The 13361-nt window shown below is 44.8% G+C and overlaps 3 protein-coding genes across 4 annotated transcripts in view; all 3 read left to right on the top strand.

The window, feature by feature from the left end:
• Nucleotides 1–2195, top strand: part of LOC106814474 (small ubiquitin-related modifier 1-like) — a 9408-nt gene extending 7213 nt beyond the window's left edge. Inside the window, exons 3-5 of the mRNA XM_014818790.1 lie at nt 339–416; nt 1596–1667; nt 1882–2195. Of these exons, the coding sequence (XP_014674276.1) occupies nt 339–416; nt 1596–1667; nt 1882–1947 (216 nt within the window). The 3' untranslated portion in view covers nt 1948–2195. The remainder of the gene's footprint in view (nt 1–338; nt 417–1595; nt 1668–1881) is intronic.
• A 2310-nt stretch (nt 2196–4505) lies between these two features.
• LOC106814472 (cytochrome P450 18a1-like) lies at nt 4506–10552 on the top strand. 2 transcript variants are annotated; one of them, XM_014818789.1, is made up of 9 exons: nt 4506–4855; nt 5373–5961; nt 6359–6527; nt 6817–6978; nt 7562–7761; nt 8210–8322; nt 8700–8829; nt 9150–9350; nt 9691–10552. In XM_014818789.1, exons 2-9 carry the CDS (start codon nt 5631–5633, stop codon nt 9870–9872), a joined length of 1488 nt encoding a protein of 495 aa, XP_014674275.1. In that variant the 5' UTR covers nt 4506–4855; nt 5373–5630; the 3' UTR covers nt 9873–10552. The 2 variants fall into 2 exon arrangements, with proteins under 2 accessions (XP_014674275.1, XP_014674274.1); XM_014818788.1 differs by lacking the exon at nt 4506–4855 and having other exon boundaries at nt 5187–5961.
• Nucleotides 10553–12856: 2304 nt separating this feature from the next.
• Nucleotides 12857–13361, top strand: part of LOC106814477 (putative all-trans-retinol 13,14-reductase) — a 19916-nt gene continuing 19411 nt past the window's right edge. The window contains exon 1 of the mRNA XM_014818795.1: nt 12857–13066. Coding sequence (XP_014674281.1) covers nt 12862–13066 — 205 coding nt within the window. The 5' untranslated portion in view covers nt 12857–12861. The remainder of the gene's footprint in view (nt 13067–13361) is intronic.

A 13361-nucleotide genomic window follows, 5' to 3' on the forward strand; every position in this document is an offset into this window, starting at 1 on the left:
TTTTTTTTAAATTTTTTTTTAAATTTTTTTTTTTTTTAATGAAATTGATTATGGATTTTGATAACCAAGCGCTTGGTTCGAGCCACTGTTCAACCGATGATCGAGTATAATCGATGATCGTGACATCACTAGGCGCTTGGTTCGAGCCACTGTTCAACCGATGATCGAGTATAATCGATGATCGTGACATCACTAGTGTTCAGTGTATATTGGTGCATGTGAATACGTCCTTTTTTAATCTGTATTTACTAATATTGTGACGTTATATTATGTATTTATTAACTATTGTTTTGTGCCACTGTAGTCGTGTAATGTCTTCCATTTGCTTGTTGTTGTAGGACCAAGGTGAGATTCATTTCAAGGTGAAGATGACGACAAATCTTGGAAAGTTGAAGAAGTCTTACAGTGAGAGAGTGGTATGTAGTTATCTGGATCTTGCACAATGCCATATATAGGGCATCAATGTGCTTTCTCGAAAACCCGCTTGAAGGAGGAAGAAGAGTTAATCGGTATCATTACAACGTTGAAGATCTTCAAACCCAATACTTCACAAACAAATTTAAAAAGCACATTTAGAAACCGAGTTTACTCACAATCAGCAATCATGAATTTTTCTTTCACCACTTTAGCAGGGTCTCCAACCATTCCTCATTCTGCGGAATCATTACGATTTCTAACCTTAATTTCCGCATTCCGCAGCGGCAAGGTTATATTCCTCATTTCAGTTGCACTGTGCAAAATTTGCACTGATTGTTCGCATTGTTTGCTTGGACACATTGTTTTTTTTCAGCTGGTGCCTGAGCACTGGCCTTGCACTGGTGCAGTGGAGATGCAGCAAGTTTATTAATAGCCCCTCACTGCCCAAGTCGTTTCCTGGAAATACACACTCATAGTGCTCTCTGCCATTATCTTAGCTTCGCACCCCTCCCCCCTCCTACCATCGCTCACTGTTATAATGTGTTTCTATGCATTTTGTATCTGGCATGTCTACGGTAAATGGAACAGCCTAGTCAGACAGGCGCTGTCTGCAAGGTGTCGCGTAGTTTGTCTGCTAATCAGATGTAACACATGGGGAGAATGGCATCCACATTGCCAACCAAAAAACCCTGACTTTTACAGAAATTCAGGAACGAATATAAACAAATGTGTCCTGTACTTGTGAGGTCGAAACTCAGTGTTAGTCATGGCTATTGCATATGGTATGCAAGACAGACTTTCAAGTGGGGCACGGAGGAATGAAAAGTGTTTTGAATCCTAACTTGTAGGGTTGAGTCTAGGGTTGAGATTAGTGTCATCAGACATGAGAATATGGCCCACAGTATGCCGCAGATTGCAGGAAAATGGCTTAAATATTTCAAAATTTTCTAGGGGAGCATGCCCCCAGACCCCGCTAGCACTGGCATGCTTACGGCACGTGGGCCTGCCTGCGGCAGCCAAGGTACATTTCGCCCCCCCCCCCTGTCCATCAATTTCTGAATACGCCACTAGTTACTCATCACCGCCAGAAACATTCCGCATTTGGAGTTCACAGGGTTGGAGACCCTGCTTTAGTAGTAGTACTTCGATCATTATTTATCTTGGTTTCGTTGGTGTAGGGCATGCCGGCTAGTTCCTTGAGATTCCTATTCGATGGACGACGGATAAATGATGACGACACACCTAAGCAGGTACTAATAGATCAGGCGATAATTGCGCAGTGCTAAAATAGAACTAAAGCAGCACTGCTTCATAAAGATCTCTCGGGAATATATCAGAACTGTCTGTAACACTGGTGTTGGGTGTATATATCTATTTTCTTTATCTATTTGTGTTGCTTTTCTGTTGAAAACAAGCCGCCTTACTATCTTGATATTTACACGTCGTTGTTTGCTTTCTCGACAGTTGGAGATGGAGAATGAGGATGTGATAGAGGTGTATCAGGAGCAGACAGGAGGCTGGCTTCTATAAACGTGAGCGTCTGTTGTCGTCGTCATCGTCATCCTTCATCCATCGCATCGAAGCTTCTCACCGGCATCATCTCTGTCACCTTCAAGTCGACATCGTCTGCACGCGGACGCGCCACGCCCCGCTGACGGCCTGCCACGCCGCCGCCTCCCACGTCAACAGCTCATCCCGTTTCGTCCATTTTCTGTTACATTCGGCTTCGGTTCTAATTTTATTCGCAGTTGACCGACGAAACATCGGCCGGGGGCGCGGAGGGGGGGGGGGCGCGAGACGAAACATCGGCCGGGGGCGCGGAGGGGGGGGGGGCGCGACACGTTTGATTCTGTGTGGGAGCGGAACGAACGCGAGGGAGAACGTTACCGCGGCGACGCATCGGCTAGAGAGGCTTGACCTCTGAACTCGTTCACTACTATTCCTTTGCCATATCTCACGTCAGGCAGCTGCTTTTCATCAGTCGCCTCATCTTCTCTTCGTCCCCCTAATCGCGAAGAATTGCCGATTTCGATGTGGCTGCATTGCTAAATGCTGCCACAGCTTTGCTCGTTTCCTACGCCATACTGGTAACGTGTCCCACATATCCCGAGCAGTAGTGCTCACGGCTGGCCGTCGGTGGGGCGATACAGTGCAGCGAATTTTGAGTCACGTTGCGTGGACAGAGGTAGCGATGCGTCGAAGCGTTAGTGGGGGGTGGGGCGTGTTCCCCGCATCCTCGGCGTGTTTCGCCCATCGCTCTTCGGCGTGTCTTGACAGGTGGGCACTCGCGGCTCAGTTTATTCTGCTGAAAGCAGGTGCGTGTGTGTGTGTGTGTGTGTGTGTGTTGGTCGGAAACACTGCCTTGATTTCAATGCAGCTGCACGTGTGTGCAGGTCTGTACTGGTATGTCTGTGCTCAGTAGACGGCGGTGTTTTCGATCGTGCTGTGGCAGGGCGCGGATTTTGTGTGTTTGTAAAACGATTTGATTTTTAGCGTTAGCCGTTCGTGTTTCAATGTCCGTGGCATCTTTTCCTTTGCGGGATTTGGTTTTGCGACAATATCGGCCCATCTATTCCAGTAGAGTCGAGCGTGTGTGGGCATGGTGTTGAGTTTTTTGTAAATCTTTTGAGATGAGTACCTGCTTGTAGCCAACATGGAAAACGTTTAATTGTGCCTGAGTTTCACCGGGGGGAGGGACAGGGAGTCGGTTTTTTCAAATTTTTACGATTTGATAGTTACACTTTTGCTAGCTAGCTGTAGACTTTTTCCTAGAAGATGATTTATGAGTTATGGACAGCAGCTGAATAATCTAAGATCTGGTGGCTTCTGCTGCTGCTGTTGCTGTTGCTGCTGCTGCTGCTGCCATCTGTGGTGTTGAGGACTGGGTTATCTACAACCGTGAATGTGCATCATGTGACACCATAATACACTGCATCGATATAAACGAAACGATTTGGATTGTAAATATTTTAAAATGAAATAGCGGCATGGGTGGGTTGGGCGCGTGTGACGGGTACGAATTGTTCATGTGTTTATCGATTATCAGGTTGAAGTTATATAGCTTCACGCGAGAACCCGTGTTTGAAGTCAGTTCATAGCGAGAGTGAAGTGAGAGTTCATGCCACCCGGCCTGCATCTGTGACCTCGATCATGAGGTCGTGTGTATCAGTGGTGAGGTCGACTCGCATTTTTGCGAGTCGTGCGTAGTAAGACGAATCAGCAGATCGGGCGGTCCCTAAGTAAGTTTTTGTCCTCCGTAGCCAACTCTCGTTTGTGTAAAATGTAACTGCACACAATGTTTATTATAATAAAACTATACAAAATTAACGTTTTTGTCTTCGATGATGATGTCGTAACGATGATGATGATGATGATGATGATGATGATGATGATGATGATGATGATGATGATGATGAACGTTCGGTTCGTCGCTGCGTATTAAACAACCTTTGTCGAAGCTGGCGGAATCGTGCGGAAGAAAGCGCGGGGGCGAGTGTGAGCTAATCTCTCGTTGGAGTTACGTCACGAGATTGCGCGCAGGACTTGTTGATGAAAGCTGCTTCATTACCACAACAAGGAGCTTGTGTGATGATTGACAGGGGATTGGTTCTATTGGTTGCCTGCCAAGTGGCATGTGCACTGATGTAACAGCTAAAAATATCATGTTTAACACGTTCAACGCTGCCGGTGTTAACAATGTACCTACCGCCCTGCGCTGGGATTTTCGCGTTTTTACCGCATATTTACTTTATGATTTACCACATTTGCTTTGCAGAAAAGCTAACCAAACAATTTACTCTGCATGAGTGTTATCTCATCCTTACACGTTCAAATAGTATGAAAATTGTTCCCCTTCATAATAATATACTGATATGAAAACAGGGAAAAACGGGCATTTCGTGCATTTTCGTCTCAAATGCCACCGCACCGGTGGATTTTCGCGAGTTTGTTATGATATCATTCGAAAGTATACTATTTTTTCCGGAAAGAAATGTGACAACGCTTACACTTGTGGGGTATGAACCTTGTTTTGTTTTTCTACATGCAAAAATACCTCGAAATTTTATATACTACACAGTATAATCTATCCACGAGCTGACTCGTGGATCCGCGGGGAATGTGTTAAGTGTAAACAGCCTATAATAAAAGGTATGGGCTCTTTGGTGTGAGTGGGCAGGTGTGGTGGTAATTCAGCTTTAATTAAAGAGGCTCTGTCCTCCGGTGCTGCCATCTTGTATCCAGAAGTCGTATCTTTTACCATGGGGTGTGGAGGATGTCCAGTCAGTTGGAACATTATGTACACTTGTGTGAGTCGTCGTTCACCCATATCATACACAGTCACATCTAAAACAGAATGCTTGCTGTACTGTAGGTGATAAGGTTTTTTTTTCGCCTCGCAGGCACGATCACAACTATTATTGCGTATTTTAACTCGTTGGTAAGCAAACCAGGAATATTGAGCAATGCTATAGGTCTTATTTATTAAAACATTGCATATTGAAATATGCAATTATCACTTAATCCACTTTTAATTTAAGAGCATTTGTTGATTATATTACCAATAGTCGAGCAGCTATTTTAGGGAATATATAACCAGTGTTTATATTATATATATATTAGTCAGAAATAGCTAAACGAGCCAGGTCAAACAGAGGTCAGGGGGACATAGACCTTATCTGCCCCAGGCTCCGTGACTATATGATGCCATAAACTAATTTGCATATTAAATACGATTACGCAGTTTCCAATGTGGCTGTTTATTTCCAGCCTATTCATATGTGCGCGGTTAATTATATCGAGAGCATATATTTAATTTCTCGTTTATTGCAACCTTCAAGAAAGACGGACGTATGTAACGTATGTGATGATATGATATCGTCGCACTGACAGTGATACATTAATCCTGATGTGTATACAACATTAACGTCTGTATATTTGTTCTCTCTTCTGCGTAGCGCCACCACAGATGGTAAGATTAATCTAATATCAGTGCAATCGATATGCCTTCGATAGCATAAACTATAGCCAGTCTGCTGCAGGCAGGCTGCAGTCTGTGTTTGCTGCCGTTGATACGCGCGCAATACCCTGAGCAAAGGTCGCTGGCACTAGAAGGGACCGATACTCTGCTCGCGACACAATAAGTCGCTGCTCCTTGCACTTAGCACTCCTCGCACCTTCCATCGCACTTCGTTCTCGTTTTTTCTCCGTTCGCGATGCTCTCGCTCCTCCTCCTGCTCTTCCTCATCTTCCTGGCGGCCGTCTGGTTGCTTGACCAGCGTCGCGTCTCCCACGGCAACCTGCCTCCGAGCGTCGGCTTCCGCTTCCCGGTCGTCGGTCACCTCCCGTACCTGTCGCGCGACGCTCACATCGACTTCGCGCGCTGGGGGGAGAAATACGGGAAGCTGCTTCATCTGTGGATGGGGGAGAAGCTGGTGGTGGTCGTCAACGACTACGAGCTGATAAAGGAAGCCTTCAAGAGGGAGGAGTTCTCCGGAAGACCTGACATGTTCCTCTTCAACGTGACGTCGGAGAACAGGACGCGGGGTGAGTGCAGTCGCGATCGCCCCCATACACACGCGGACGCGCACGCACACACGCGCACGCACATACACACACACGCAGACGTGCACGCACACACGCGCACGCACATACAAACATGTAATGTTGAAAAACCACAGTTACATAGCACAACATATTGAACATAGAGACATAGAGACATAGATTGCTAGAGAAATAGGTGGCATTGGAATGCAGCATGCATTACAGTTCATACGTATATAACAAGTTTTATGTACTTGTAATAGTAAATATTTAGACAGAGTAAAACGAGTAAGGTATGTTTTAATTGGTGCGATTTTACGCGCACTTTGATATAGAATCGGGATCATCGAAATGTGAGTGTTGACGAAATTTCATGCCGAGTGTATTTCAACTGTTACAGGTGTGATTCTAACAGAGGGCGCCATCTGGAAGTATAACCGGCGCTTCTGTCTCTCCAGCCTGCGAGACATGGGAATGGGCAGGTCGTCGCTGGAATCCAAGATTCTAGACGAGATCGACATTCTCCTGGCGGCCATCGAAGAAAAGAAGCAACGTGCTTTCGATTTCAGGTGAGATATTCGCTCGTAGACCGATCTGTTGCTACTACAGTCAAGTAGCAGTAGTGTGTGTCATGGGTAATGTACTCGTAAGCTGTCCTAAATTGTATGTACTCATTTATAGGGCCTACACTACTAACACTTCATAAAATCGCTACCACGTTGCGCACACCTATGCACGTATAACTTGCACACACATCGTAGTGTTTTATCGTCGCTACGGTTACATTCGCTCGATGCCTGCTGGCGTGCGTTATAATGTCGCCTGCATCTGCATCGTAGTGCCGCGTTGTCCTTTCAGTCGTCTGCTAGACGCCAGCATCGCCAATGTCATCGGCAAGGTCATCTTCAACCAGCACTTCGGCTACGACGACGCAGAATTTACGGGTGTCATCGCCTCCATCCAGACGAACATCCGCATCGTTGGCTCGGCCTTCGCTCTCAACTTCCTGCCCTTCCTCAGGTATTTGGAACGTGTGGAGGCAGCCTGTAGTGCGTCTCCAGTGTCCGTGTTTGCTAGGCATGCAGGCGTCTGCGATCGGGTTAGATCTAGGTCACGAGATGTAGTAATGTAATGGCGGCGACTGGAACTAACGTTCGTAGAGGTGTCTGAAAGTCGAGCGAGTAAAGTCAAGGATGTAAGTGCTTGCCTTGAATTAATATCGTGTGAGGCTGGGGTTAGGTTCTTATATAGGTACTTTCTTTCTCTAAGTATTATATATACGGATATAGGTACATGCTATGCCATATTGTGCACTCTGCTGAAGGGATGGGAGGGGGGAAGAGGTAGCAGGCTGCACAATGAATAAGTGTCGCTGAGTCGTGTGTATGAGTAAGGCATGCAGTAGTGAATTCACCAAACAGTGGTTTCATTTGCCAAGGGTCCATGACAGTCAGCTGGTCAGCAATTAGCATTTTAAGCTTTGTAACAGAAGACGGTTTTTTTGCTTTTGCTGTCCGCTATCTGCGCACCTGTGTCTTGTTACTGTTGGCTGTTATTGTCGTCAAGCTGTTCTGGCAAACGATGCGTTTTTGCTTCATTTCAGGATATTTTCTCGACTCACCAGGCTGAGCACGGTGATGGAAAACCAGGAGTGGCACGAGACCTACTTCATGGACCACATCAAGAAGCACAGAGAGGCGTTCCACGACGGTCGGGTCAACGACTTCATAGACGCTCACTTGTTACAACAGGAATCATGCAGTAAGCAGCCAGAGCAAGACGCAGGTCCTGATGTATTCAACGGTGAGTTTGCTGACGATTCCACCAGAGGGCGGTGAGTGTAAACTTTTGTATATTTTTTTCAGAAATTTCTTTCGTGTAACGAACTTTGGTTTGTTATTAATGTCAACCTGAATTTAGCAACCAGTAATGTTCCAGTAGCCTCCTTCATCCTGTCAATACCGGTTAATTGAAAGTCGCCTGTCAGCGAGATCAGTCTGGTTTTGGTTAACACACACCTGGCCATTCCAAAATATTTCGACAAAACCTGTAGATGTTTGGTAAAAAGAGAAGAAATTAGAATAGACGCGAGTTGTGCTAGTTGATGCATATGCTTCATATTCGGCTTTACGTGAACTTTTGACGCGCTCGTGACCATAGCAGATCATCTGCTTTCTGACTGAGAAAAAGAAAAGGGGAAAAGAATTGTGAGCATCATTGTTTACGTGCTGTTATTCTGTGTTGTTTACAGACATACAACTCAGAGCTCTCATAGGAGAACTGTTCAGTGCAGGCACTGACACGACAACCACCACTCTATCCTGGGGCCTTCTATACATGATGCTACATCCACACATCCAGCAGGTTAGTATACTGCTAAAGTTAGACGAGAGTGCCATATCCAAGAATTAGTTAGTATATATCTTCCTTGTCGAATCAAACATCGTTTTCGACAATTGCATTTTTGAAACGTGAAAGTTCTGTAATATCCATATATTTGTACATCACCTAGGATTTCCACTGATCTCTAGGAAGCAAATGAAATAGTTCTGCAGAGGATATAACCATTCTAACGATAGCTGTGATTTTAGCTGAGATTTCAACTCCATATGAGAGTCACAAAAGTGAATTTTTATCATGTTGATGACAAGCTTACAACGGAGGTAGCATCTGTATACACAGGTATTTTTTATGGGAGTAATCACTGACCATGCTTGCGACCATTGTTATAATGTTTTCAGCACATCCAGAAAGAGATAGACGAGCAAGTTGGCGATAACAAGAGGCCCTCGATGTCAGACATGCCAAAGATGCCCTACACGGCGGCGACCATCTTAGAAATACAGCGTATGGCTAATGTTGTGCCTCTCGGTAAGACATTCAATAACGGAACAATCACACTTTTATACACAGTTATATATAGCAGCACTAGTAGTAATTATATATGTGACCATGATTATATCTTAAATTGCTACACTATTGGGTTAGTAAATCCCCTGGCAAACAAGTTATTTTGTATGAATGTAAAATGTATATAACGTGTAAACCTATAACTGCAGCGTCCACACATCCACAACCCTAATGCTCCTATATATGCATCTTTAATAATCCATTCGTAAAGACGCGAGACTGACCGTGCGGTCTTCAGAGCATGCGTGCGAACGCCGTGCAAGTTTTGTTTCCGCGCGCAGGTGTGATGCATGCGAACAACGCGGGACCGGCAGAGCTTGGGGGCTACACGATTCCGGCAGGAACCACGATATTTCCCAATCTGTACGCCGTGCATACCGACCCCAAGCTGTGGCCAGAGCCTGCAGCGTTCCGGCCCGAGAGGTTCCTCAGTCTGGATGGGAAGGTGCTCATCCCTGAGGGCTTCGTACCTTTCTCAGTCGGTGAGGATGGATTTAGTACCAGTAGCATCTCTATGTTGTCTCTGAAACAAAAGTGAAAACACAGCCAGAAAATCGTATATTTCAAAATTCCTGATTTCTACCGTAAAGCCTTTTAGTCTAATCCAGAAATATTAGACAGTTCTGTCTCTCTTTATATATTCACTAGTTTACTGATTATACTAGGTAATTAAACATTTTAGAGAGTTTACATACTGGTATCACCTAGTGTTTAATGAAGTAGCAGATGGTAGTCACCAGAGTACTGGGATATAGTTATTCTGCAGGTGGATATATACATTGTGGCCCTCACTGAATGTGTGAATGCATTCCTCTGTTTCAGGGAAGAGGAAATGTCTGGGCGAGAGCTTAGCTAAGATGGAGCTGTTCTTATTCTTCACATGCTTGCTGCAGAAGTTCAGCTTTCAGCTACCAGATGGCGCTGCACAGCCAGACATGAAGGGTGTTCTGGGAATAACACTGACACCCAAACCTTACAAGTTATGTGCAATCCGGCGGTCATAGTTATCTATACATACTACACTTACTATATATATATATATATATATATATATATATAATTTCCCCAAACAGTCTCTAATATCTGGTAAAGCCAAACCACTTGGTGGTTTGGCTTTACCAGATATACCTTTAACCTGTCTTGCTGCAAACAGGTTAATTTAGCATTGCTATCTCTTGAAAAACGTCAATTTTTATTTTTACTCGACTACAAGTTGTGTGTTGACGTTATATTAATGTTTTACTATAATTTTTAAATAAAACAAAATTGTGTAGCACGTGCATTCATTATCCAATTTTATATATCTAATTTTATAATCACGTGTGTGCGCGTGCACGCATGCTTCTCTCCCTTGCCCTCTCCTCCCTCTCATTCTTCCTGTGTGTGTGCGTGCGCATTACTAGGTCATGTGAGCAAAACACTTACGGTATATGTGTGAAATAATAATACAAAAATGTGTTTTTAGTATGTGTGGTGCAGTATGTAGACTATAGAAAAAAAAAAAAATAATACATACATAATTAAAACTTGCGCGGCTAAGGCAATAAAACCATTAAAAATTTCGTGCCCACCACAAACAGTTTTTGAACCCAAAAATTTCTTAGCCACCACAAACAGTTTGTGGTCCCGAAAAATTCTTAGCCACAACAAACAGTTTGTCGACCCACAAAATTCTTGGCCACTAGCTGTCATTGTGTGCAATACAGAAATCCTTATAGGTAGCATATTCAGACTGTTGGTCAAAGAGATCGGCCTATAACCAATGCAAGCAGCACAATAGAGTATATTCTACTTTTAACTCATATATGTGTGGGTCCACAGTTTGGTTGTGGTGCCCCCCCCCCTCCTGACTCTCTGTCAGGGTGGACTCCCTGATTTGACATATGCAGGAGTCCGTGTGACTCCCTGAAAATTCTTCTATACTATCTAGTTCATTCCAGAGCACGGCCTCGCGGAATTGCCGTATTTTTTCATCAAATGTCCAAAGAAAAATTGGCATGAATCTTCAAAATAAGCACATGCGTTATTGTTAATATCTAGTTTTGAACTTCAGACTGCCGACTCCCTCATTTTGCTGTGGACTCCCTCTTTTTGAGGGTATAGGGAGTCCGTTGGACTCCCGTGTTCAAAAGTTAATTTCTAACCCTGTGTATATATATCTATCTAGCCTGTTCAGATTTCAGTTTTTGATTGTCCAAATAAATTATTGTGCTCTGCCATTTCTGATGCTTTCTTTTTCTAATATTTCATTCTCAAAACTTTTGATTTCTTGTAATTTAATTCCTTAGCAGGGTAAATGTTTCCTTAGAAGTAAGAGCGCTGGCTCTGGATCCGGTTTTCCTATCACCCGTGATGTATTCTCCGATTGTTGTGACTGTAAAGAGTACCGGAGAATTTTAATGCTCTGGTGTGGCCACAATTAATGACCTTAATGACCTCAATGACCTCGCTTTTCACTACGTGACGAGGTACGTGAAAATGATGATGATGAGGAGGAGGAGGAGGAGGAGGTAAAGGAGAGGAGAGCAGGGGAGGTAAAGGAGGGGCATTGAACTTTCAGTCGTGGCGGTCGTGCGTATAGCGAGCGAGTGAAGTAAACCTTCCGTATCCATATCGAGTTCGGATTGTATATAGAGTGGAGTAGCGGAGGTTTGTACTAAGTTGCCATAATACTCTTATGCGTATATGCTAGCTACCGTGTGATCAGGAGTGAATAATTAAGCTCCGTTTTGTCTGATCCCCCTCTTCTCTCTATACCCCCTTACCTCCCCTCCTCTCTCTATACTCCCTTACCTCCCCTCCTCTCTCTACTCCTTTACCTTCCCTCCTCTCTCTACTCCCTTACCTCCTCTCCTCTCTCTACTACCTTACCTCCCCTCCTCTCACTACTCCCTTACCTCCCCTCCTCTCTCTACTCCCTTACCTCCCCTCCTCTCACTTTTCCCTTACCTCCCCTCCTCTCACTTTTCCCTTACCTCCCCTCCTCTCACTACTCCCTTACCTCCCCTCCTCTCACTACTCCCTTACCTCCCCTCCTCTCTCTACTCCCTTACCTCCCTTCCTCTCACTACTCCCTTACCTCCCCTCCTTCTCCTACTGTACTTTGTACGTATCTCCTCATCTACCTACCCTGCTCTCCTCTCCTCTACCTCCCCTGCTCTCCTCTCCTTTACCTCCCCTGCTCTCCTCTCCTCTACCTCCCCTGCTCTCCTCTCCTTTACCTCCCCTGCTCTCCTCTCCTTTACCTCCCCTGCTCTCCTTTGTAGATTGAAATTGGGCCGCAAGGTGTACCTGATACCGAATGAGGTCCTTATAGGCATTAGCTCTTGTTAGTAGCTACTGATGTCACCCACTGATACAGATGCGCGCGAATGGATTCAATGACGTGACCCTGACAGCGTCATATTTGAGTATGTACGTGTGCGTGCGCGGGCATGCGTGCGTGCCTGCTTGTATTGTATACCGCAATGGGAGCTTCTTCAACTTCCAAAACTCGCTATTGCGCGAAATAAATAAAAGCTATATATATATACAGGCGGCAGGCCTGTAGCCAGGGGGTGTTCGGGAGTTCGCACGAGCAAAAAAAGGGGGTGTCCTCCCCCCAGCAAAAAAATAATAATTTGCAAGAATTTCATCTCGGATATGCACCAGATCGCTCCATTTTAGTGTAATAAATGCAAAATCTCCATCGTGTGGGAGGGAGGACACCTCCATCCAACACCCTCTCCCTACTCGGTCGCTATGCTCCCTCGCTCGGTCGCTTCCCGCCCGACCAAATGGCCAACATTTAAAAACGAACCCCCCCAATATAAATTAGCTGGCTACGGGCCTGTATATATACATATAAATACAATATATGTATGTATATCATATATTACGCGCACGCACGGTACACCTCACTGGCGTAATAGTTTGACACATAATTGTACGATTAGTACTTATCGCTCCTGATAGATGGCGCAAGGATACACCACAAACACACACACAATAATCATGGCTGTTGAAGTGTTGTTGTCTTTCTTTGCCGATGCGTTTCGGCCACTATATTTAGTATTTATAGTGCCAACAGTTGTCACGTTGGCTGTGGCTTTTTGGATTTATTACAGAGCGACCCATGGAGCGTTTCATTCCAAGTACAGGCTGGAACCGCGGCCGCTAGTAAAAGACCAGCGAGAGAGAGACAAAGTTCTCAAGCAAGGTGGGCGTTCAACAACATCTGATACTGTACTGTAGCTGTATACACTATACAGTATAATTTAATATGTTGTTGTTGTTGTTGTTGTTGTTGTTGTTGTTGTTGTTACCGATTGACGTTACCATTTACTTAAATTAAGGCGTCAGTCAGTAAGTATTCTCCCCCATGTCAATGACAATGTCAATGTCTCTCGTTGTTATTATTTAGGCAGTGTCTAAACAACCGGACCCGGTTTGGGAATCACTTTCCCCTGGGCGTAGATGGAGGGTGCCGCTACGTGGTAGCACTAGTGTTAAGA

This window comes from Priapulus caudatus, unplaced genomic scaffold (assembly GCF_000485595.1).
Source record: "Priapulus caudatus unplaced genomic scaffold, Priapulus_caudatus-5.0.1 Scaffold929, whole genome shotgun sequence".
Lineage (NCBI taxonomy): Eukaryota > Metazoa > Priapulida > Priapulimorpha > Priapulimorphida > Priapulidae > Priapulus > Priapulus caudatus.